Raw genomic sequence first — 21,971 nt, forward strand, 5'->3', positions numbered from 1 at the left:
ACTCTAGAGGAAATAAACTTCCTCTGCACAAAGTGCTGTGTGACCCCGTCACACGAAATGGCGCCAAATGACTCCTAGGGTGCCTCTGTATTTCATACTGTCAATAATTACAAAAATTGACTAAGTAGTTTTGAGAAAATCAGCTAATAGTCTGGTGCGGCTATAATTTTGCGCCAGATGCCAAAACGACTTCTGGTAGTTGCTCGATAAGTATTAACCATTACAAGTCGAATTTTCCGCTATCGTTCCCTTTCATCACACAGGCCTCAAAAGCCTCAACAGCCTCATACAGAAACAATTCAGTCGTTGTCACTCTCAAGAACCTCGGGTGCTGCTATAATTTTGCACCAGACTGTATATTGGATGCGAACCTTGTGCACACGAAAAGATTCACTTGATAGAAAATAAAGCCTGTGCCACGCATGATCGTCAAGCAAGCACATTTTTACGGCACTCCAATTTTACAGTACATTGTACTGTATAATTTGAAGTGCCGTAAAAATGTGCATGCGTATCTTGCTCCCTGGAACCTAGAGTGACTGCACTCGTGTATTACCAGTTCGTATTCGATTCATCGTGACTAGTGATTCTAACCGGGTTATATGAGCTAGTAGTCCGGCTACAATTCCAGTGATGAACGCAACACGAAGTGTCTACCCCGATGAAAAGGGCCGTGCAGATTTGAGCTCCAAACCTCTCAAACTTTGAGAAGCTACTGCCAAAGAAGAAAAAAAAGCATGAAACAGAGAACAGGAGCACCAACGAACAATTGCATCGGCCACTCTCACTGCGCGAGCGTGATGCATCCATGCAAGCAAGCATGCATGTCGCCAGTCCCCCACTGAATGATACTGTTTCTAGTTTTATCACCAAGCACATCGATCGCTGCGGATTGATATCTCCTTACGCGATAGAATACCTCTGTAGCTCCTTGGCTGCTCGCCATAACGTTAGTAAGCTCTATCGTTCGCTTGGTGCAAACAAAAGAAGCTAAAGTTTTTCGATCCAGTGATGATGCTGGTGCTGAGACGCGCTCCGTTGACTCACAATAGTTACCAATTCCTACTACCATTCCAGCTTGCTTTTCTTCTTCAACATTTGGTTCCTTGACACAACTTCGCATAGGATACCAAACAAGATGTTCACTGTCGTCATACATTTCTGCTTCGTGCAGGCGTTCGTGTCTCTATCACTAACGCGTTGTCGTCGCAGCCAATGAAAAGCGGTGACTCAAGACCAAGCAGAAAAACTTCAGTTTGGCGTCTCTGTAAGATCAGAGAATCTTAACCGGTCGTGCCTCCACGTTCTCGATGCATGACCTCCGTCTCTGGTACTGGTGGCTTTGCCAAGCTGGATTTATGGCGAGAACGTTACGATACTGGAATTGGTAGTGACAGGGACGTAGACATGCAGCTTATCTTTGCAGCAGAAGCGAAAGCGTCATCGATTGCTCAGAATTGGCGTACTTTTCAGCGAAGACCAAGCAGCCAAGATGATCCATGGTTTTTTGCGATGCTGTCGTTCGCTCATTCTTCAAAAACTCACGTCAAGCTACAGCAACCGCGCCATTCGATAATGACTGTTGTTCAAGGCGTCAATATGGCAGTTATCGCCAGCGCAGCCCACTGCACCAAAGCTGAAGGCAAGATGACCAATTTGCCTGCCACATACCGCGCTTATCAATACAAGAGCTATGGTGCTCCAGGTACCGAACTCTTTCTCTCCAAGGACGTCCCGATGACTCCGCTCGAGCCCACGCAGCTTCGCATTAAGATCCACAGTGCGGCACTCAACCCCGCTGACCAGAAGATCATGCAAGACTTCGGACGTGCCGTCACCGGACGTCAACCCTCCGCTGACAAACCCTTTGGCATGGGGTTCGACGTCGCCGGGATCGTCGTCGAGACCGGTGCCGATACGCATCAGTTCAAGGTGGGCGACGCCGTCTTCGCCATGGCGCCGTACTCCAATTTCGGCACGTTCGCCGAGTTTGTAGCGGTCGACGAGCAGTTCGTGGCACACAAGCCCTCCATCATCACCTTCGAGGAGGCCGCCAGCATCCCGTACGCCACGCTCACCAGCTATCAGGCGCTGTGTGAGCACGCCAACCTTAAGGCGGGTGAGCGCGTGCTCATCCTGGGTGGATCCACCGGGACGGGCATGGCAGCCATCCAGTTAGCACGTGCCATGGGTGCGCACGTGATTGCCACGGTCAGAGGCTGTGAGGACTACCTTGTCGTGCAGTCACTCGGCGCTGAAAAAGTCATCGACACGTCCAAACAGAGCTGGGTCGACGTCGTGGACGAGCACTCTATCGACGTGGTATACGACTGCGGCGTGGAGCACAAGGCGTGGAACCGCGATGCCCAGGTCGTGCTCAAGAAGGACACGGGGCGGTTTGTGACCATCAACCCCATGATGCAGCCCCGTCCAGCCAAGTTCGGCGCCAAGTGCATTGGCGAGATCATGGTGCACGCGAGCGGTGCGCAGTTGCAGGAACTGTCAGGCTTTGTGTTTTCGGGTGCGCTGAAGCCCGTGATCGACTCGGTGTACGCGTTCGACCAGCTTCTGCCGGCGTTGGAAAAACTGAAGACGAAGAACGTGTGTGGCAAGATTGTGCTTCGCATAGGGCACTAGATCCCTTTCGGTGGCGTGTATATCTACATTATCTTTGATACGAATTGTCTCTCTAAACATAAGCTATTCCACTTTACTCCTTGGCCACCTCAATGATGATCTTGCCCTTCGCGCGGTGTGACATACAGATCTTCATGGCCTCCACCAGGTTCTCCAACGGGTGCACCGAGTCAATGACGGTCTTCACCTGGCCAGCTTCGATCAACTTCTTGAGCTCCAGTAGATACTCCGTGCAAGGTGCGTTGAAGATCTGGTTCTGCGTGGCACCGATAGGAGACTCGATCGGCATGTCGATCACGCCGATCGTCACGAAGATACCGGTCTGTTCCTTGAGCACCTTCTGTGCGGCGTCATTCCACGACTGGGACTCCACGCCACAGTCGTAGATGAGGTCCACCGAGTGTTCGGCCAGCACCTCACTCCACTTGGCACTCATGTAGTCGATGACTTGGTCGGCACCCAGCGACTTGACGAGCTCCACATTGCGGTGACTGCATGTAGCCACGACCTCCGCGCCAAGCGCCTTGGCGATCTGGATGGCGAACAGACCCGTGCCGCTGCTGCCACCCAAGATGAGCACACGCTGACCCTTCTGCAGTTTGCCGTACGTCACCAGCGCCTGCCAGCTCGTCTGGCCCGCCAATGGCACACCTGCGGCCTCGTTGAACGTCATGTTGCTCGGCTTGTGCGCCACGCGCTTCGTGTCCACGTTGATGTACTCGGCGAATGTTCCGGTGGCATCGAACCACGGCATGGCGAACACCTCGTCGCCCACCTTGTAGTCCTTCACGTCACTGCCGACTTCCACGACCTTGCCAGACAGGTCGTGGCCCACGCGGTACGGGTGTTCGGGTGACGCCATGGTGGACAGGATCATGGACGCGTAAAGTCCGATCTTGTAGTCGATAGGGTTGAGCGACGCACTGAAGATCTTGATCTTCACCTCGTTGGGCTGCACGGGCTTCTGCTCGGCGGCCGGGTTAAACTTGATCTGCTCAAGGAAGTCACCGAAGTGCTGGTACTCGTAGGCCTTGAAGGTAGCGGGGATGGCAGCCATGGTTGGTGATTGCTTGGATGCGGATTGTTGCGGTTGGTGTCGAGAACTCGGTTTGGAGAATGAACATTGTGGTGCACGTACATGTACGACTCTTCTGTAGGTTTCCCGTCATCTGCGACGGAGATTGCGCGCACTTATAGGTTGACGCAGCAACCTATGTTTTCATCATCACCTAGAAAATCCAGATACAGAATCCTATTTCTTCAAACAAAAAAAAAGACATGTGTTTTCTTACTGTAAAAACAATAGTGAATCCTAAATCTGATCTTTCTAGGTTCCGTCAAGGGTGAAATACAGTGCCACTCTGTCCACGTGATCGCAGATTACCTGAACTATATTGCTTACACAGCGTCATTCTGGTGCCGTGCCAGTCTCTGCTGCACCGTAACGGATGCCACCGTTGCTACAGTCTCTCATTCCTCAAAAAGATCTCAAGCCCACAAGTCTCTAAGATCCCAACACCAACCCCAAGCATCATGTCTGCCATCCCCGCCACCTTCAAGGCCTACGAGTACTCCAAGTTCGGCGACGCGCTGGAGGAGATCAAATTCAACGCGAACGCCGTCCAGAAGCCACTGAAGGCCGATGAGCTGCGTGTCAAGATCTTCAGCGCCGCCGTGAACCCTGTGGACTACAAGCTAGTCAAGTACGGTCCGCACATTCTGCCTCACGCCCCCACTGCTGAGAATCCCTTCGGCGTGGGTTTCGACATGGCCGGCAAGGTAGTAGAAGTCGGCAGTGACGTCAAGGACTACAAGGTCGGTGACGAGATCTTCGCCATGCCCGGCTTCATGAGCTTCGGCACCTTCGCCGAATACATCAACATTGAGACCAAGTTTGTGGCACCCAAGCCCAGCAACATGTCGTGGAATGAGGCAGCAGGTGTGCCTCTTGCTGGCCAGACGAGCTGGCAGGCGCTGGTAAAGTACGGTAAACTACAAAAGGGCCAGCGCGTGCTGATTCTAGGAGGCAGCAGCGGCACGGGCGTGTTTGCTATTCAGATCGCCAAGGCCCTCGGCGCGGAGGTCATCACGACGTGCAGTGCACGTAACGTGGAGCTCGTCAAGTCGCTGGGTGCTGATCAGGTTGTGGACTACACCAAGGAGAAGTGGAGTGAGGTGCTGGCCGAGCACTCTATTGACCTCATTTACGACTGTGGCATGGAGCCAGCATCGTGGAATGACGCCGCTCAGAAGGTCCTGAAGGAGAAGACCGGTATCTTCGTGACGATCCTGACGGTTGACAAGCCCATTGAGTCACCCATTGGTGCCACGTTGCACCAGATATTCAATGCGCCGTGCACGGAATACCTGCTGGAGCTCAAGAAGCTGATTGAAGCTGGGAAAGTGAAGACGATCATTGATTCGGTGCACCCGCTGGAGAACGTGATGGAGGCGTTTAAGGTGCAGATGTCCAGTCGCGCTCGTGGCAAGATCGTCATCGAGATCGCCAAGGAATAAGTGATTAGTAGTTAACGAGCTGTATAAGAAGAATGGAATAAACGTGAGCGCTGAATTGGTAGTGGGGGTTGTTTATTATGTACTTGTGTTGTACAGTTTTACGTAATACTTCTACTTAACATACTTCGGGTTTGGAGTAAGTTATGTTTGATATGTATGTTGTAGTGGAATCTCTATTGTAGGATCTTTGCTAGATGTGGATTCTAGAATACGTGACAACTTTTGTTTGCATCATGGCTGAGGCGAATCCAGCACCAAGAACTTCTCCTGGAGAAGCAGCAACTTCAACTTCACTACGTCGACGATTCTCGCGACGCTCACGATTCTTGAGTCGAATTTGACCAGTGCGACTCTCGTAGGGCGAGGGCTTTGGTGAGGACAGATCAGGGCTGTTCGTCACGTAATATGGAGCAGGCAAGGGAAAAGATCACTTAGCATCGATTTCTTGGATTACGCTCTACATTGCAGTTAGCTTTTCGAGTGTAATTGAGTATTGCAATCCGTGCGGCTCACGCCATAGGGCATTGCAATACTTCACTTTTGCGTCACTTCACATGTCAAGCTCACCTCGCTCTACTATTATACTAGATAAATCTTCATGGTTTTATTGTTTCTCAGCATGGCTAAATGCAGCAGCTGTAGCGTTAGCAGAGCACCGCGGCATAGCATCTCGCGGCATTTACTCCGGCCCACACTCGCTACTTCATTACGCACTACGTGGCAGTATTTTGCAGTGTACATGGAAAGCAAATGACTCGAGGTACTACTAGATTTTCTCCTCTGGATGAGTAGCCCAGTCCCACCGTAAGCTGATGGCAGGCACACGCTGATGAATGAAGATAGCAACGACTTCTGCAGATCAGTGCTGCAGTTGAGTATTGCAGATTCCACTCCAATTGGGTATTGCAATATCTAGGTTTCATGCAATTGATTGCAATACGTTTCCGGCGGATAAACCAATTCTTTTTTTTATGTGGAGCAAGCAGTCCATAGCATGTTTACTATTCGGGGCCGAGTATAAGCGGCAGCATCTCGACTACGTATAGTCCATGTAGACAGCACGAATGGTATCCTAAGGGGATTTCTGGCAAAAGAGCTCATTTGTGTTCTTCCCCAATGGCTATGTATTCAATTTCCTGGTGGTACACAGACTCGATGACTTTCAACTTGAAAGTCCAGATCTGCCTACACACAATGGGCGGCATGCCAACCACGAGAGATTTGCTATCTGATGCTAGAGTTTATGCGCCAATCTATGCCAATTCTCAGTTGTAGTTTGGCGAAAATGATGGAAACCAATGTGTTTTCATCATCTAACAAAACTTGTTAAGCCAATCGACGGCCCCTTTTGCGCCAACAATCTCATAAATAGGGATTCGTTTTATTCGCGCATACGGTTTTTGCTCATATTTATAGATACATGCATCTTTTCAAGAGGAATGGTGCTTTTAGACAAATCTAGGTCGGACCAAAAAACTAACATAAAAGACAAGATTCTATTTCCAGTTTTAATCTTTCCCGAAACTGGAAATAGAATATTGTCATTTAAAAGGATGGGAATCAAAATATCGCTACCTCAGGCCATCGTCACAATTTCCCCAGGTTTTTATCGTCGATACCCAAGAAGAGCTAGGCCCACCGATTGAGTTTGATACTAGATGATGAAAACACGCTGTCTCCATCATTATCGCCTAACTACAACTGAGAAAATCATAGATTGGCACATAAACTTGAGTATCAGATTACAAAGCACCCGTGCTTAGCGCACGGGCATTATGAGCCCAGCCAACAGCATCATCACTATCCACGCCAGTCGCGCGGCGGACTGCCGCACCCGAGCACTCATTCTCCAAACTGAGTTCTCGACACCAACCGCAACAATCCGCATCCAAGCAATCACCAACCATGGCTGCCATCCCCGCTACCTTCAAGGCCTACGAGTACCAGCACTTCGGTGACTTCCTTGAGCAGATCAAGTTTAACCCGGCCGCCGAGCAGAAGCCCGTGCAGCCCAACGAGGTGAAGATCAAGATCTTCAGTGCGTCGCTCAACCCTATCGACTACAAGATCGGACTCTACGCGTCCATGATCCTGTCCACCATGGCGTCACCCGAACACCCGTACCGCGTGGGCCACGACCTGTCTGGCAAGGTCGTGGAAGTCGGCAGCGACGTGAAGGACTACAAGGTGGGCGACGAGGTGTTCGCCATGCCGTGGTTCGATGCCACCGGAACATTCGCCGAGTACATCAACGTGGACACGAAGCGCGTGGCGCACAAGCCGAGCAACATGACGTTCAACGAGGCCGCAGGTGTGCCATTGGCGGGCCAGACGAGCTGGCAGGCGCTGGTGACGTACGGCAAACTGCAGAAGGGTCAGCGTGTGCTCATCTTGGGTGGCAGCAGCGGCACGGGTCTGTTCGCCATCCAGATCGCCAAGGCGCTTGGCGCGGAGGTCGTGGCTACATGCAGTCACCGCAATGTGGAGCTCGTCAAGTCGCTGGGTGCCGACCAAGTCATCGACTACACGAGTGCCAAGTGGAGTGAGGTGCTGGCCGAACACTCGGTGGACCTCATCTACGACTGCGGCGTGGAGTCCCAGTCGTGGAATGACGCCGCACAGAAGGTGCTCAAGGAACAGACCGGTATCTTCGTGACGATCGGCGTGATCGACAAGCCGATCGAGTCTCCTATCGGTGCCACGCAGAACCAGATCTTCAACGCACCTTGTACGGAGTATCTGCTGGAGCTCAAGAGGTTGATCGAAGCTGGCCAGGTGAAGACCGTCATTGACTCGGTGCACCCGTTGGAGAACCTGGTGGAGGCTATGAAGATCTGTATGTCACACCGCGCGAAGGGCAAGATCATCATTGAGGTGGCCAAGGAGTAAACTGAAATACTTACAGCTAGGGGAGTACCAGTTCAGTTGTGCAACAGTAGCCTTTGAGGGATAACATGATATATCACTTTTTACATTACCAAAAAGTGTTGGTCTTGGTGCGAGCTCTCAGAATGCTCAACTCATGAGCTGTCGTCAGATCTATTCGGATGAACACTTTTACGCGGTGAAGGAATATCAGTTCATGTGCTCTTTGCGTAGGACACCATCGTTTTGAATTACTCACTCAACCGCATTGTGCTCGTTTACTGTTAACCTTAAATATTCAGAGGGCATCTATGAATAATGTATGTTCTCCCTATTGGTTTGCTGGAGAACCAAAATTAAAGCTTGTAGCACTGCAGGATGATGTTATCCGTAAATCCATTGCAGAAATATAAACTAGGTCGTCTACGACTTACACTGTGAATGCATATACATTTTTTGCGTTGCGACAATGATTCAGAGTGTGGCGGTAACATTCTCTAACCGAAATTGGCGTAATGCTAATTCCGCCTGAAGTTACAACGGCGTTACTCCAACATCGGTTTGCGGTGTAGCCATCATAGCTGTGATGAAATCGAAGAACTAGACCTATTGAGATACTAGTTTTTATAAAACCTAGCTGGTTAAGCCGTCCAATATTCTATTTGATCGAATATTTGATGGCATTATTAGAATATTTCACTGCTATGCTGCAGAGGCATCGACTGCTCCAGTTTTCATTTATATCCTATATCAAATGAGTTGCATTTGTTCAACTGAAAAACAGTGTTTAAATAACGTCTAAAAATCCGCTGCGTAGGCTTACTTGTGTGCAAATCGGGCGTCGTCAGAGACAGAAATTGCAACAGCTTCTTCTTCTAATCTCATTCTGCTACTCTTCCTGATGCCACAGAAGCCATTCAGGCAGCGTTCAGCTCTCTTTTTTTCTGTTCGCAATACCTCGTATACTCTTTCGTTGTCATGTTCTCCACACAGGATCTCGTAGAATACTCTTCACACTTCCAACGACTCCGCTTCATAAAAAACGAAATAAAACTTGTAGCAGCACTTGCGCTTTTTACGAAAAGAAAAAGAACAACAATCTTTTCGACAGAGAAACTGCAAAAAAAACATTTGATGTGACACGAATGTTGACCCAGGTTACGTTACGCATTTCAATTAATCGTGGAATTAATCCGTTGTGGGCTGTCCATACCTCTATGAGGCATCCCCAGTAGTAGGTATAATACTTTCATAAGATTTGTTTGACTAATGTGTTATTTTTCTACGAGTACACGGTATAAAGTATCAACGTGCTGCGACCATGACAGTTCCTTCAGCAAACGCTGCAAGTAGTACCAGAGGTTGTGGTTTGCTTATCAATGCATAGTGGTTCCTACGCTGATCTCATCAACGCCAAGGCCGATGCCGACCGCGTCTACAATTACCCCGGCAGTCTCACCCCTCCACCGTGCGATGAAATCGTCGACTGGTAGGTGGTTCCAACTCCCGTTCTACTTTCCTTAAAGGACCTGGAGCGTCTAAGAAAAATATTGTGAGGTTGGTGGTGGCCGACGGCGAAAGTAACGCTCGCCCCCTACAGTTTCTAGGTGAAAGCCGTGGCGTCGTTGACTTCAAGTAGACCATAAAGCCGAATTGGTAACCTTGCATATCATGGAACTCATATACGCAACAACAGGTAACCAGTAAGTTTTTTTTTTTTTTTTTTTTTTTGGGGGGGGGGGCGATATCGTCGTGATTTTGACGATCGTTTCATGCAGGGGTGAGTGAAATCGAGATTCATCGGCCAATTTTAGCTGTCCACAGTCTGCTCCAGACTCTTCGAGGGCTTCCCCTTGTAGTTCCCTCGAGCTGTAGAGACAAACAATTTATTAGTTGGCATGGATACTAGCAGTCCAGAGTTCCAGGAGGCACTGCGAGACCATGCAAGAAGTCTTGGCGTTGACCCGGATTCAGAAAACTACCTGCTGCCGCTTGTGCAAGAGGCATTACTGGCTGAACTACCACCAGACTGGGAACAGGGCGAGACTGAAGACGGCACACTCTACTACTTCAATTCAAGCTCGGGGGAAAGCATTTGGGAGCATCCTCTGGACGCTCACTACCGAGAACTCATTCAGGCCAAAAAGGAGGAACACGCTGCTCAAACGACTGCGCCTATTCCCGAAACACAGGTCGACACCAAGAGCTCGAACACCACTACAGTAACTAGCAACGTCGATGTGTACAGCTTTGATGACGTCAGTGACGAGGAAACACCAGCGCCTATTGCCTCTGCTCCAGTGTTCAACAAGTCTAGAATCAGCGACCTCTTTTCCACGCCAACGCAGTCCACTCCATCATGGAAAACCGGCAATACCACTAACGCTTCTATTGATTCAACTCCTGCAGTGGCACAAACGACTCCGTCGGCCACGGGATTTGGTTTTGGTCGTGATCGATCCTGGCTTCTCGACAACGATGACGACGTAGCTCCAATTGCGATTAAACCATTGCCGACTTCATTACAGAAGCAGGATACAACGACTTCGAACTCAGTAGACACGAGTTCTTCACGCTTGGAACCATTTAGCTCTCGACGATCTGGAGTCGTGACATCCGCCGCAGTCACTTCAACACCACCGATAGATGCTGCGACTCCGTTGCCCAGTAGTCAAACTTCAAACCAACCGCCCAGTAAACAATCGACTACTGTTACAGCATCAGCACCTTCGCCTACAACGATAGCGAAAAATCAACAGCTAGAGAAGAAACTGGCCGATGCAAATAATGATCTAGAACGTGAGCGAGTTGCCCATTCCGAGACCACAAAAAAACTCCAAACGGCCCAGCAAGAAGCTAAAGAGAGCAACTATCTCAAGATGAAAGTGAACGAGCTCAAGACCAAACTCTCCGAACAAGAGACTGCAGCCTCTACACGCGAAAAGCAACAACTTGATAAACTAGTCGAACAGGAGAGCACTGCGTCAGCACGAGAGAAGCAGCTGGCGGATAAACTTGCCAACCTGGAGGCTGAAAATGCTCGTCTCATCAAGCAACAGGGCCAAACGCAAAGTCAACAAATGGAGACTCAGCAGAAAGAAGCTCAGCAAAACCGAGAAGCTCTCAACAGTAAACAAGCGGAACTTGAGCGTCTTCAACAGCGTCTTACGGAGCAGGAACAACAGGCTAAAGGAGCTGCAGATACGTATGAGAAAACGAAAACTGAATTTCAACAAAAACTTGATCAACAACTGGCGTCAACTGAAACGTTAAGCCGTCAACATGCCACTGAAGTGGTAACACTGCGTGAACAACTTGAAAAGCTCGAGCAACAGAATCGTACGTTAAAATCTACAGTTGATGAACAGACCACAAAGTGCGAACAACTCGAGAAGCTTCATCAGGAACTGAAGAGCACAGCAGGTGACCAAGCTACACAATCGGAGCAACTTGAGAAACTTCAACAGGAACTTCGGGCGTTGAAAAGTACAGCAGATGAACAAGCTGCAAAATGCCAACAGCTCGGAACTGTGCAAGAAGCGTTGGCTAAACAGGAGAAACTAACTCAAGAAATGGACGAGAAGAACCGTGTTTTACAGACCCAAATTGATCGTCTTCAGCGAGAAAGCACAGAGATGAACAGGAAGCACGACGTATTAAACCAAGATCTTGAAGCCAAGAAAGCTGAACACAACACTCTACAGACTGTTTTAAACAGAACGCAAGACGAGCTTCGTCGAGTCCAGGAAGAGCTTCGTAAGGCTCAGGACGAGAACCGAACAATCAATAGCAGCTTCGAGCAGCAGAAGCACCAGCAGCAGTTGGCTATTGACCGAGAACGCATCACTGCTGATGCTGAAGCACAGGCTCAGTCCCGTATCCAGAGGCTTCAAACGCAGCTCAACGTACAGCTAGACGAACAAACTGCTGCCAAGACCAGACTCCAGTCTGAAGTTATTGAGCTTCGAGGCGAGCTGGCCAGTGTGCAGGCTCAGGAAGTGAAGCCGCTCGAGAAACAGCGCGACCAGCTTCACCGTGAAGTCGATCGTCTCGCTGAGCGCGTTTCAGCGCTCGAGAAGGAGCTGCGCTCTGCCAAACAGGAGCTGTCGGCACAGACGGATAGAGCGAACCAACTGGAGCTCGAAGTTGACGTGCTGGTGCGTCGGGAACAGCAGCGAAAAGCACAGACCGAAGCGCTCACTACAGCCAAACACACAGCCGAGAAACAGCTCGCAGCACTGCAAGATGAACTGCTCACTGCACAGCACGACAGACGCGTAGATACCGACAAACTGAGCTTCCGAGTGCGTGAACTAGAGAGTCAAGTGACGCAGAAAGACTACGAAGCGGCGCGATTGGAGGAACGGTTCGCTAAAGCCGAAGCGTGGCGTGCAAAGGAAGCTGCGCGTGTGGAGAAGCGCGATGCTCAGCTCATGGAGTTACGCGAGCAGATCACAGCGCTACAGGCGCGTCATGTTGAGGTTGAGACCAGCGCAGAGATCCAGGAACTGCGTGCGGCCAAGCAGAAGGCGGAGCTGACGCTGCAGAAGCTCGAACGCGAACTGAGTGACGAACGGGACGCTCGCAAACGCGACGAGATCCGACGGACAGAGGAACTACAGCGTATGCAACAGGCAGTAGAATGGCAACTCCCGCAACTGGCACAGGCTTGTGTCACGCGATCTAGTGACGAGTGGGCGAGGAAGTGCCGCGCTGTGGCCAAGAAGCTACGTGACGAGCTTAGTATGCGTGCGTTAAAAGACCGTAACGACCTTGTAGCTAGAGAACAGCAAGCACATGAAGCCTGTGAACGAGCTGAACAGAAGCTCAAGACTGCGGTTGCTGAGAGCGAGTTCTTGAGACGCGAAGTGGGGCGTCTAGAGGACAATAATAAGGTGTTGCTCGAGCAACTTCACACTATCCGGGTGTATCTAATGCAGCGACCGATGCCTTGTCAAGTGGCCGGTGTGGGTTCGCCACCATGGACGCAACCTCCGCACTCAGTGCCACCGTCTGCTCCGACAGGGAGCGCTTCGGTTCCGATAAACTTTAGTGACTTGTCCACAGTCAGCCAGCTGAACACGCAGCTCGGTATTTTACATGCGCAGTTCCAGCAGCTTTTTGATTCGAATGAGCGACGTCCATCGTCCATGTCGTTCTCTCCCAGTGACCGCTTCGAGTTCCCAGTGTCTCCTGTAGGAAGAGCTCCTGGGACTCCAAAACAATCGTTCAGTAACGATCAGATGAAGCGAAAAGAAGAGGAAGAAGATGCGGAGACTGAGCGAATTGCAATGGAAGCGTTGATGGACCAGAAGATCGCGAGTGGGAGCACTCCGTCAGCGTATCAACGGCAGCAGGAGGAATTGCTGACGACGCTCGAGTCTCTGGGAGGGTCCAATCCGCGGTGGTTACCAGTGTACCAGTCTCCAGGACATGGGCCACTCGACAGCATGGATGAAGACAGCGGTGACCACGAGCCGCACTCCACGTTGTGGTATCAGCAGGATTATTGGCGCAGCAAGTACCAATGACCAGGATCGTATGACGTGGCCACCGTGGCACTCAAATCTCGACTGGATGTGTATGCAAATCGTTAGTTTACACAAATCTAAATGTGACGATCAGAATCAAGACGCGAAGCTCACCGTGTCGATGAAGATAACTGCAGCTCCGTGCTTTTTGGCAGTTCGATTCAAGATGATTGGATTCGATCTCCGCGTTTTTGGCAGCGTTTTTATCCCTTTCAGTAACGGAGATGACGACCTACAGAATCGTGTCCGTGAGCAAGCCTAGCACCAGTTCCTATTTGGCAATGATCTCAGCTCAGTAGTGTGGATCGTGGGAGCTGAAGGACATTATTTGCGGGGTCGAAGGCTTGAATACAGACGCAAGACTTGCTGCAAATGACCATGTTCGACTCGTCGCTGATTGAGACGATACCAGATCAGATTCACCACTGTAAATTAAGGCCATACATACTGCAATTTTTACCAGATAGCTTTGCTTTATAATGCTGCGGAGTCAATCGTAGAGCTAATACTGCGTAATATTCATACAGTAGTTGGTAAATGCACAACTCGAATGACATTTCAAGGATCTTGCATTGGCTATTTTTGACCGTGCTTTACCCACTATTAGGCGTCCCGTCTAAGTACGCTTAACCACCAATGTTCAACTTTAGCGCCTCTATAAACGAATTACTGTTTGGAAACTGTTCCGAATAGTAAAACCAATCTACTGTATACAATATCTAATTACCTGTTAATTTAGATAAGATAGTTAAAATAAAACAACGGAGGCATGGAATAAAATCATTGCTGTTTTAAACAAATTTACTTGTTTTCAGTAAAGCCTACAAAAACGCTGTGTCCCAATCTAGCGGCTGTGGGCCGCTTTGTCAGTTCAGTTTTGTGCGAGCAGTGAGGTTCCGGTGGTCTTGCGGCTTACAGATTGCAGCATGTTGCGCTCCTCACAGATGAAGCAGGCGCTGGCCAAGGCAATGGCCCGCCCGACCGCCACGCGCGGATTTGCCGTACGCAGCTCGAAGCCTCTGGCCGGCGTCGAGACGTCGGCGCTTACGTCTAAATACACGATCGTCGACCACGAATACGATGCCGTGGTGGTGGGTGCCGGTGGTGCCGGCCTGCGCGCGGCCATGGGCTGTGCCGAGGCTGGCCTGAAGACGGCCTGTATCTCGAAGCTTTTCCCTACGCGTTCGCACACGGTGGCCGCTCAGGGAGGCATTAACGCCGCTCTTGGCAACATGTCGGAGGACGACTGGCGGTGGCACATGTACGACACAGTCAAGGGTAGTGATTGGCTCGGAGACCAGGACGCTATCCACTACATGTGCAGAGAGGTACGTCACGATCTGGCAATGTGAGTGGCCGAGGTACTTACCCTCTCTTTATTCGCTATACAGGCTCCCGAAGCCGTGCGCGAGCTCGAGGACTTCGGCCTGCCGTTCTCCCGTACGGAGGAGGGCAAGATCTACCAGCGTCCCTTCGGTGGCCAGAGTCTGGAGTTCGGCAAGGGCGGTCAGGCCCGTCGAACGGCCTGCGCGGCCGACCGCACGGGCCATGCCATGCTGCATACGCTGTACGGCCGTTCGCTGGCCTTCGACACGTCGTACTTCATCGAGTATTTCGCTCTGGACCTCATCATGAACGACGCTGGCGAGTGCGTGGGTGTTATGGCCTTCAACATGGAGGACGGCACGTTCCACCGCTTCCACACTAACAACACGGTGCTGGCCACGGGCGGCTACGGCCGCGCCTACTTCTCGTGTACGTCGGCCCACACGTGCACGGGTGACGGTACCGGTATGGCTCTCCGTGCCGGCATCCCTCTGCAGGACCCCGAGTTCGTACAGTTCCACCCTACGGGTATCTACGGCGCCGGCTGCCTGATCACGGAAGGATCGCGTGGTGAGGGCGGTATCCTGCGTAACTCGGAGGGCGAGCGCTTCATGGAGCGCTACGCCCCCACGGCCAAGGATCTGGCCTCGCGTGATGTCGTGTCGCGTGCCATGACCATGGAGATCCGTGAGGGCCGTGGTGTGGGCAAGAACAAGGACCACATCTTCCTGCACCTGGACCACCTGCCGCCTGAGCTGCTGCACGAGCGTCTGCCCGGTATCTCGGAGACGGCCGCTATCTTCGCTGGCGTGGACGTGACCAAGGAGCCCATTCCGGTGCTGCCGACCGTGCACTACAACATGGGCGGTATTGCTACCAACCACATGGGCGAAGTGGTGGTGCCGGACGTGGACGGCCTGCCGGAGCCCGGCAAGTTGTACCCGGACAAGATCGTGCCCGGCTTGTTCGCTGCCGGTGAGGCTGCCTGCGCTTCGGTGCACGGCGCCAACCGTCTGGGCGCCAACTCGCTGCTGGATCTGGTGGTCTTCGGCCGTGCGTGTGCTCTGCGTATTGCCGAGCTGACGAAGCCTGGCGAGAAGAAGCGCCCGATGCCTAAGGACGGCGGCCTGAAGGCTATTGAGGACGTGGACAAGCTGCGCTATGCTGACGGCAGCATCTCGACGGCCGAACTGCGTCTGGAGATGCAGAAGACCATGCAGGTGGATGCGGCCGTGTACCGTACACAGGAGTCGCTGGAGGCCGGTAAGGAGAAGATCGACGAGGTGGTGCCCAAGTTTAACGACATCAAGGTGACGGACCGCTCGCTCATCTGGAACACGGATCTGACGGAGACGCTGGAGCTGCGTAACCTGCTCGCCTGCGCGTCCTGCACCATGCACGGCGCTGAGGCCCGTAAGGAGTCTCGTGGTGCCCACGCTCGTGAGGACTTTACGGAGCGTGACGACGTCAACTGGATGAAGCACACGGTGGCCTACCACGACGACGAAGGCAAGACGCACATCGCCTACCGTGCCGTGCAGGACCAGACGCTGGACGAGAACGAGTGCAAGCACGTCCCGCCCTTCGCGCGTGTCTACTAAGCCTTGGTCTGCGTAAAAGCTGCATGGAGTACGGGATGAGACGTATTTTACCATGAACTCGTAACAAAACCAAGAAAATAAACGTCACAATTTCTACGATCGGGTGTCAAAACCAAGCACGTGTGTTGAATATTTTTTATATTCGATGGTACATGTATGCAAGGTATGGTTTACCGTACGAAAATTCGACTTGGTGGTGCTTCCTATTCATCTCTCTGCTTTCTCGCTGAAAACAATCAACTTGAGTCTGTAAAAGAACAAAGGCACGGTTCTTCTCGTCCATTTCTTGAGTTAGTTTCTCCTGCTTAGCGAACGCTTCTAGGGTAATTGTAGACGCGGTCGGTGTCAGCCTTGGCGTTAATGGGGGTCAGCGTAGGAGCCACTGTGCATTGAAAAGCAAAAATAGTTTTCGGTTATTTGTAAGTAGGGTACCGGCGATAATAAGTCACGTGGAAATGACTCACAGTATGGTCATTGACCAGCATTTACCAAAACTTCTGGAACTGTCTCCCACTAACTGTGTTGAGCATTCTGACCAATTCTTCAATGCACCTTGCACCGAGTTCCTGCTGGGGTTGAAAAATCTCATCGAGGGTGGGAAGGTTAAGACCGTCCTTGATTCAGTGCAGGTGAAGGCACTCAATATGCTAATGTCAAACCGCGCCCGTAGCAAGGTCATTATTGAGGTGATGAAGGAGTAAACCAGATTTGTGAAGCAGCATGCGCTGTATTGTGCTTCACTTTCTACTTGAGACTGGTGACGCTGCGGCCGTTGAGTTCCTGAACGGGGCGAGCGTTCTTACCGTCGTCGGTCAAGTGGAGCTTCTTTAGGTTTGTCTGTAGACGCTCCAGGTCCTTTGAGGAGATCTGAACGGTGTCGGAACCACCCACCAGTCGACAATTTCGTCGCAGGCTGGAGTGGTAAGGCTACCAGGGTAGTTGTAGACGCGGTTGGCGTCGACCTTGGTGTTGATGAGATCAGCGTAGGGGGTACTACATACATCGACAATCAAACAGTTTTCGGTTAGTCGTTAGTGAGTCACCGAAGGTGGTTATAAGGATGCTACCAGGTCAACAACTTACAGTTTGACTGTCTGCCACTCTTCAGGCGTGACAATGTCCATCCCATCCAGCACAGGCACCATCCAAGGGTCGGTCTTGAAGTCACCCGCTTGGAGAAAAAGCCCAACAACCACCAACGACGCCGATCCGTCACTTTTCTTGTGTACAAAGTGAATTTATCCGTCGAGAACCTCGCCGTCAAGCGTGTGCTCAGACGGCGAATGGAAGTGAAATTGGGTAAAATCGTACGCTGCCGTGTTGGTTGAGACGGAGCAATCTCCGAAGACATCTTCACCTTTGAACGATTCGTCGGACTGTGTGAGGTTGAAAGTTCTGCATGTGCCGTTGAAATTCAGCGCGCGAGCAGGCAAGTCTGCTTCAGTGCTCGTTGATGGGGGATTGTCGTGAGCCACCGCAAGTTGGGTAGTGCTCAGTCCATTGCTCGGGACTGGCCATCTCGGGGTCGTTGTGCTTGTACCTCCACGGCTGTGGGGGTATGAGGACGAAAACACGGAGATAGCTGGCCCCGAGGAATGGAGCGACTACTATCTCAACTACGCTGGAAATCAACAATCACCCATCGACGTTGATAAAAGAGAAATAACACCCACCGATTGGCATTCAGACCTGTTGAATCCTACCCGCAGAGGGTTTGATCCTCAAGGCCCTGGAAGCGATATCGTGTTGATGTTCAGCGGATCGTGTAGTGACTTCAGCCTTACGCAGACCGACGAATCATTCAACGGTACTGTTGGTGGTGGTTCCTGCTCTTGTCAAGCTCCATTCAGCAGGCCTGATCCTAGTGTACCATTCTCTTTGACCCAATTTCAGTTGCATTCTCCAGCTGAACACACGCTTCGTGAAAGAGAATACGAGGGAGAGATCCACTTTGTCCATATTAGACCAGACGGATTGAAGTTGCTGACCATTGCACTCTTTCTCAAGTCGATGATTCCACTGATCCGTGGTTGGTTCCTGTGCTGGACGCCATGGATGCTGTCACGCTCAACACCTCGCAGAACCTCAAACTGTAAGTTGTTACCTGATAGCGTCCTCCAAAGTTATAACCACGTGACGCATACTAACCTACCTACTATTATAATACCGCTAACCGAATTTGTGATTGTTGCTGTATAGTGACTTCTATGCTAGACTTATCAAGACCAAACTCGACCGCGGCAATGTATATAATTACATTGGCAGCCTCACCACTCCACTTTGCGATGAAATCGTCGACTGGTGGGTGGTTTCAGAGCCCATCCTGATTTCCTTAAAGGACCTGGAGCGTCTACAGAAAAGCATCGGGAAGCTGCCCGTCGCCAACAATGGCAAGAACGCTCGCCCCCTACAACCTATCTCTGGCCGCGAAGTCGTCGAGTTCGATTAAGTTTTGATCACCACAAGCCTATTGGTAACCTTGAATATCCTAGGCAGCTCAACTTTTTTTTAACTGTAATTCATTACTATGGTCAACACTTTTAAGTGAAATTCATCATGGTCTTTAACGAAGTATTAATAATGCCCTGTTCTTTTCTTTTGACTAAAATCAAGCCAGGCGTTTTTCCAATACTAGCACTATTGAACCAGTCCTTTAGTCGGAAGAATACGTTAGGCAATCTATATACCTTTCCAAATTCCTGTCAATTCTGTCAAGGATTCAAACATGTAGCCTAGATCCAGTGTAAACGCGTTGAATACAATGAACGCACTTCGTCCAGCCCTTCGTGATCGAAGTCGCGTGGCCGAACTCGTTTCTGACCTCAAAATGTTCCTCTCCTGAAGACCCCAAGTAACTATTCGCGTATCAGATGAACGTTTTGTCAGCTAGTTAGCCGGCTGCAGCATACTTGTACACGAGTTACGTGGACGTAATTTGCGCTCAATCGACCGATTAGCAACAGTCATTTTGATGTTTTATTTCTAGATTTTGTGCAAGTTGTTGTGGGGATATTCACAAACTTTAAACATGTAAAAGAAGAGCTGCCTTTCATTGCTCTACGGAGTAGTAAAAGGATCAAAACCGTCAGACAAAGTGGAGTTAGACATATAATCTTGGTAGGTACGTAGTCGATCCTCATGTACATAGGGAATTTGTTACAAATAACATGGAAGATTTGGATTTGTGTGATGAAATGAGATGTAACATTGTAACATTCGTGATTGCTATCAATGTTACTCAGAGTCACCGTCGTGGAATGTACCCGTCAAAATTTTCTCTTCTTTGCCTAGCTCTTGACTGTAGTCATCATAGAATCAAGCGTAAGGGGAGATACTCTAGGTAACAAAGCCAACATTCACGCACCTAGACAGCTTCGGGATGGTAACATTGTTATCCAGCTGGTTCTTTGACTGGGCCTTATCTCTATCAACATTCGGCACAAAGTCTCGATCGGGTCCGGAAAAGATAGTCTAATTCACACCAATAAAACTACGTTAGCAACAGCTGAACCAGAGTCACAGATCCCAGCACAGTACCTTAGCAGCAGGACTGACAATAGGAGCCTGGACGAACGGGTTCTCCGTGGCGTTGTCTCCTGTAGAGCCTTGGAAAGCGTTCCACGTCGGCTGGTGCACAATAACTGCCGGTTTTTCTGTAACAACCACCACAACAGCTATCAGTACACGCTTGAATATCACACCAAGTAACACTCAACATACTGGCAGCCACAGTCTGCAGTCCGTGCAGTGACTGTCGCACTTGCGCCTTCTCACTGAGCAGTTCAAGTCTCTGGCGCTTCGTGTCCTGTTCTCTCTCCACCACCAGTCGACTCTCCGAGCTGTAAGTGTGGCGATTAGGTAGAGGTGGTAGGAAGCTTGGCACATGAGGCGGCAGTCCCTCTCGTCGTCCGATCTTGGCCTGCTCAATAGTATTGCCCGAGATATCTCTCTTCCTGGCTGGAAATGCCGGTACATCTCTCGGGAACGGCCGCTTGGCTGTCTCCAGAGTCTTGATCAGGTCCTTAATCTCCACTGGAGCGGGTTCCAGGTCCTGGAAAGCTTGGACGACATCTGTGGCCTTGGGTTGGGCGCGTCCTGCCAGCTCTGCGATCTCCTTGGCCGACGCTCCAATACGTTGGATGTCTGGGTAAACGTCAACACGAACAGTATACTGATTTAGTTTAGTTTACCAACAATTATTGCAATAATTGTGAACGCACACTTGGCTAGAATCTCCGTGAGAGCGTCCGCCGCCGACTTCTGCACGGCGTCGAAGCCCACGCCACGCGCGATGTGCGCCACGCTCATAACCGACAGGTTACGAACGAACAGGTCGCCGCTGGACAGACCCGCGCCGCCGCCCAGTGGGTCGTCCGCCGCCTTCTTGCTCATGCTCACGCTTGTTCCACCTGAAGTCGCGTGCGGCACCTTGCGGGCCTCTTTCTTGCGACCAGAGGCTTGCGCTGAACTACCACGCTGGGAGGGCGACGGCGTCGGCGCCTTGGCCGCAGAGTCCGTGCTCTTTGCATTCGCCGGCATAATGAAACGTGAGTCTTTGAAATTGGGAACAAAAATGCTTCTAGGAAAATGAGTAAAGCCAACAAAAGCCTTTTTAGTCAGTATCATTTTGGCAGATTTAGCTTTGTTTGCTAGAAAAGCTCTTTTTTAAGAAGCTTTTCGACAGCCGATTTTTTTTAACAACAACATGTTTTGAAAGCGGTTTATTAGAATTCGCTGAGCGCAGCGAGAGTGAAGTGGGTGCTATGGAGTTGAGTCATCCTAGTCCATGGGGTCTCCTCTGTGGCGAGCCATAGAGTATTTGATTTCCTGGACTTCGATCGGACAAAGATCATGTTGAACTAATAGCTCAGCCCGCGTGCGAAAGCATCAGCCATTCGATGAGTATAACTCACTGCAGAGTGCCAGTAATGCTTGTTTTCCATATCCTTATAGTGTTGGTCATGGCGTGGTTGCTGAGATGGTACTTGTCGTCGTCTTACATGTTGCCGCTGGCTATAAATCACCGCACATTGCAACCGTGATGAGGATGCTGAGATGGTACATGTGTAGTGTTGAGTGGGCTTTAATTTTCTGTTCGACTTTAACTTTCCTGCAAGCAAAGAACATCACCAAACCCGGCTCCGACAAATTGAACGAGAACTCCACGCTCTTCACCATTTCCAAATTTGCTTTCGACGCAGTACAGCATCTCACCCCAACCCAACCGCCATGAAGCTCTCCGTCTTTGCTACGATCACCGCCTGTGTGCTGACCGAAATTTTCGTCACTGCCGCAACCTCAGGAGGGTACCCGTGGGGGTACAAGCACAACGACCCCGAGATGGCCAGTCCCGAGCAATGGACTGAGCACTACCCAACTTGCGGTGGCTCACGACAATCCCCCATCAACGAGCACTGAAGCAGACTTGCCTGCTCGCGCGCTGAATTTCAACGGCACATGCAGAACTTTCAACCTCACGCAGTCCGACGAATCG

General features: G+C 50.8%; 10 protein-coding genes across 14 annotated transcripts; 7 read left to right on the plus strand and 3 right to left on the minus strand.

The window, feature by feature from the left end:
- The first annotated feature begins 1,335 nt into the window (after window positions 1-1,335).
- On the plus strand, window positions 1,336-3,952 carry PPTG_00145 (hypothetical protein). The gene has a single exon (XM_008891509.1). It carries the CDS (start codon window positions 1,408-1,410, stop codon window positions 2,635-2,637), a length of 1,230 nt encoding a protein of 409 aa, XP_008889757.1. The 5' UTR covers window positions 1,336-1,407; the 3' UTR covers window positions 2,638-3,952.
- PPTG_00146 (hypothetical protein) lies at window positions 2,580-3,769 on the minus strand. Its single transcript, XM_008891510.1, has one exon. It carries the CDS (start codon window positions 3,692-3,694, stop codon window positions 2,711-2,713), a length of 984 nt encoding a protein of 327 aa, XP_008889758.1. The 5' UTR covers window positions 3,695-3,769; the 3' UTR covers window positions 2,580-2,710.
- Window positions 3,953-3,966: 14 nt separating the features above from the next.
- Window positions 3,967-5,236, plus strand: PPTG_00147 (hypothetical protein). The gene has a single exon (XM_008891511.1). The coding sequence runs from the start codon at window positions 4,171-4,173 to the stop codon at window positions 5,152-5,154; it is 984 nt and encodes a 327-aa protein (XP_008889759.1). The 5' UTR covers window positions 3,967-4,170; the 3' UTR covers window positions 5,155-5,236.
- Window positions 5,237-6,892: 1,656 nt separating this feature from the next.
- Window positions 6,893-8,188, plus strand: PPTG_00148 (hypothetical protein). The gene has a single exon (XM_008891512.1). It carries the CDS (start codon window positions 7,060-7,062, stop codon window positions 8,041-8,043), a length of 984 nt encoding a protein of 327 aa, XP_008889760.1. The 5' UTR covers window positions 6,893-7,059; the 3' UTR covers window positions 8,044-8,188.
- A 1,729-nt stretch (window positions 8,189-9,917) lies between these two features.
- PPTG_00149 (hypothetical protein) lies at window positions 9,918-13,550 on the plus strand (the record flags this gene model as incomplete). Its single annotated transcript, XM_008891513.1, has 1 exon — window positions 9,918-13,550. One exon carries the CDS (start codon window positions 9,918-9,920, stop codon window positions 13,548-13,550), a length of 3,633 nt encoding a protein of 1,210 aa, XP_008889761.1.
- An 855-nt stretch (window positions 13,551-14,405) lies between these two features.
- On the plus strand, window positions 14,406-16,677 carry PPTG_00150 (succinate dehydrogenase [ubiquinone] flavoprotein subunit 1, mitochondrial). Its single transcript, XM_008891514.1, has 2 exons — window positions 14,406-14,878; window positions 14,942-16,677. The coding sequence occupies exons 1-2, from the start codon at window positions 14,477-14,479 to the stop codon at window positions 16,475-16,477; spliced, it is 1,938 nt and encodes a 645-aa protein (XP_008889762.1). The 5' UTR covers window positions 14,406-14,476; the 3' UTR covers window positions 16,478-16,677.
- A 627-nt stretch (window positions 16,678-17,304) lies between these two features.
- PPTG_00151 (hypothetical protein) lies at window positions 17,305-17,622 on the minus strand (the record flags this gene model as incomplete). Its single annotated transcript, XM_008891515.1, has 2 exons — window positions 17,305-17,470; window positions 17,561-17,622. The coding sequence occupies 2 exons, from the start codon at window positions 17,620-17,622 to the stop codon at window positions 17,305-17,307; spliced, it is 228 nt and encodes a 75-aa protein (XP_008889763.1).
- Window positions 17,623-18,528: 906 nt separating this feature from the next.
- PPTG_00152 (hypothetical protein) lies at window positions 18,529-18,926 on the plus strand (the record flags this gene model as incomplete). The annotated part of the gene is made up of 2 exons (XM_008891516.1): window positions 18,529-18,569; window positions 18,677-18,926. The coding sequence occupies 2 exons, from the start codon at window positions 18,529-18,531 to the stop codon at window positions 18,924-18,926; spliced, it is 291 nt and encodes a 96-aa protein (XP_008889764.1).
- Window positions 18,927-19,582: 656 nt separating this feature from the next.
- PPTG_00153 (hypothetical protein) lies at window positions 19,583-21,055 on the minus strand. 5 transcript variants are annotated; one of them, XM_008891517.1, is made up of 5 exons: window positions 20,698-21,055; window positions 20,198-20,620; window positions 20,015-20,130; window positions 19,842-19,948; window positions 19,583-19,775 (listed from the first exon to the last, which is right to left on the minus strand). In XM_008891517.1, the coding sequence occupies exons 1-5, from the start codon at window positions 21,014-21,016 to the stop codon at window positions 19,712-19,714; spliced, it is 1,029 nt and encodes a 342-aa protein (XP_008889765.1). In that variant the 5' UTR covers window positions 21,017-21,055; the 3' UTR covers window positions 19,583-19,711. The 5 variants fall into 5 exon arrangements, with proteins under 5 accessions (XP_008889765.1, XP_008889769.1, XP_008889768.1 ...); XM_008891521.1 differs by having other exon boundaries at window positions 19,583-19,948; XM_008891520.1 differs by having other exon boundaries at window positions 19,842-20,130.
- Window positions 21,056-21,706: 651 nt separating this feature from the next.
- PPTG_00154 (hypothetical protein) lies at window positions 21,707-21,895 on the plus strand (the record flags this gene model as incomplete). The annotated part of the gene is made up of 1 exon (XM_008891522.1): window positions 21,707-21,895. The coding sequence occupies one exon, from the start codon at window positions 21,707-21,709 to the stop codon at window positions 21,893-21,895; it is 189 nt and encodes a 62-aa protein (XP_008889770.1).
- Window positions 21,896-21,971: the final 76 nt, after the last annotated feature.

The sequence above is a fragment of the Phytophthora parasitica genome (genome assembly GCF_000247585.1).
Source record: "Phytophthora parasitica INRA-310 unplaced genomic scaffold supercont2.1, whole genome shotgun sequence".
NCBI classification, from domain to species: Eukaryota; Oomycota; class Peronosporomycetes; order Peronosporales; family Peronosporaceae; genus Phytophthora; species Phytophthora nicotianae.

Excerpts from the sequence above, each read along its gene's own strand:
- PPTG_00147 (XM_008891511.1), top strand. The coding sequence starts at position 4,171 with ATGTCTGCCATCCCCGCCACCTTCAAGGCCTACGAGTACTCCAAGTTC.
- PPTG_00145 (XM_008891509.1), top strand. The coding sequence starts at position 1,408 with ATGCAGCTTATCTTTGCAGCAGAAGCGAAAGCGTCATCGATTGCTCAG.
- PPTG_00150 (XM_008891514.1), top strand. The coding sequence starts at position 14,477 with ATGTTGCGCTCCTCACAGATGAAGCAGGCGCTGGCCAAGGCAATGGCC. Across the intron at positions 14,879-14,941 it reads TCCACTACATGTGCAGAGAG|GCTCCCGAAGCCGTGCGCGA; the intron begins GTACGTCACGAT and ends TTCGCTATACAG.
- PPTG_00153 (XM_008891517.1), bottom strand. The coding sequence starts at position 21,016 with ATGCCGGCGAATGCAAAGAGCACGGACTCTGCGGCCAAGGCGCCGACG. Across the intron at positions 20,621-20,697 it reads CACGGAGATTCTAGCCAAGT|ACATCCAACGTATTGGAGCG; the intron begins GTGCGTTCACAA and ends ACGTTTACCCAG. Across the intron at positions 20,131-20,197 it reads ACTGCAGACTGTGGCTGCCA|AAAAACCGGCAGTTATTGTG; the intron begins GTATGTTGAGTG and ends TGGTTGTTACAG.
- PPTG_00148 (XM_008891512.1), top strand. The coding sequence starts at position 7,060 with ATGGCTGCCATCCCCGCTACCTTCAAGGCCTACGAGTACCAGCACTTC.
- PPTG_00146 (XM_008891510.1), bottom strand. The coding sequence starts at position 3,694 with ATGGCTGCCATCCCCGCTACCTTCAAGGCCTACGAGTACCAGCACTTC.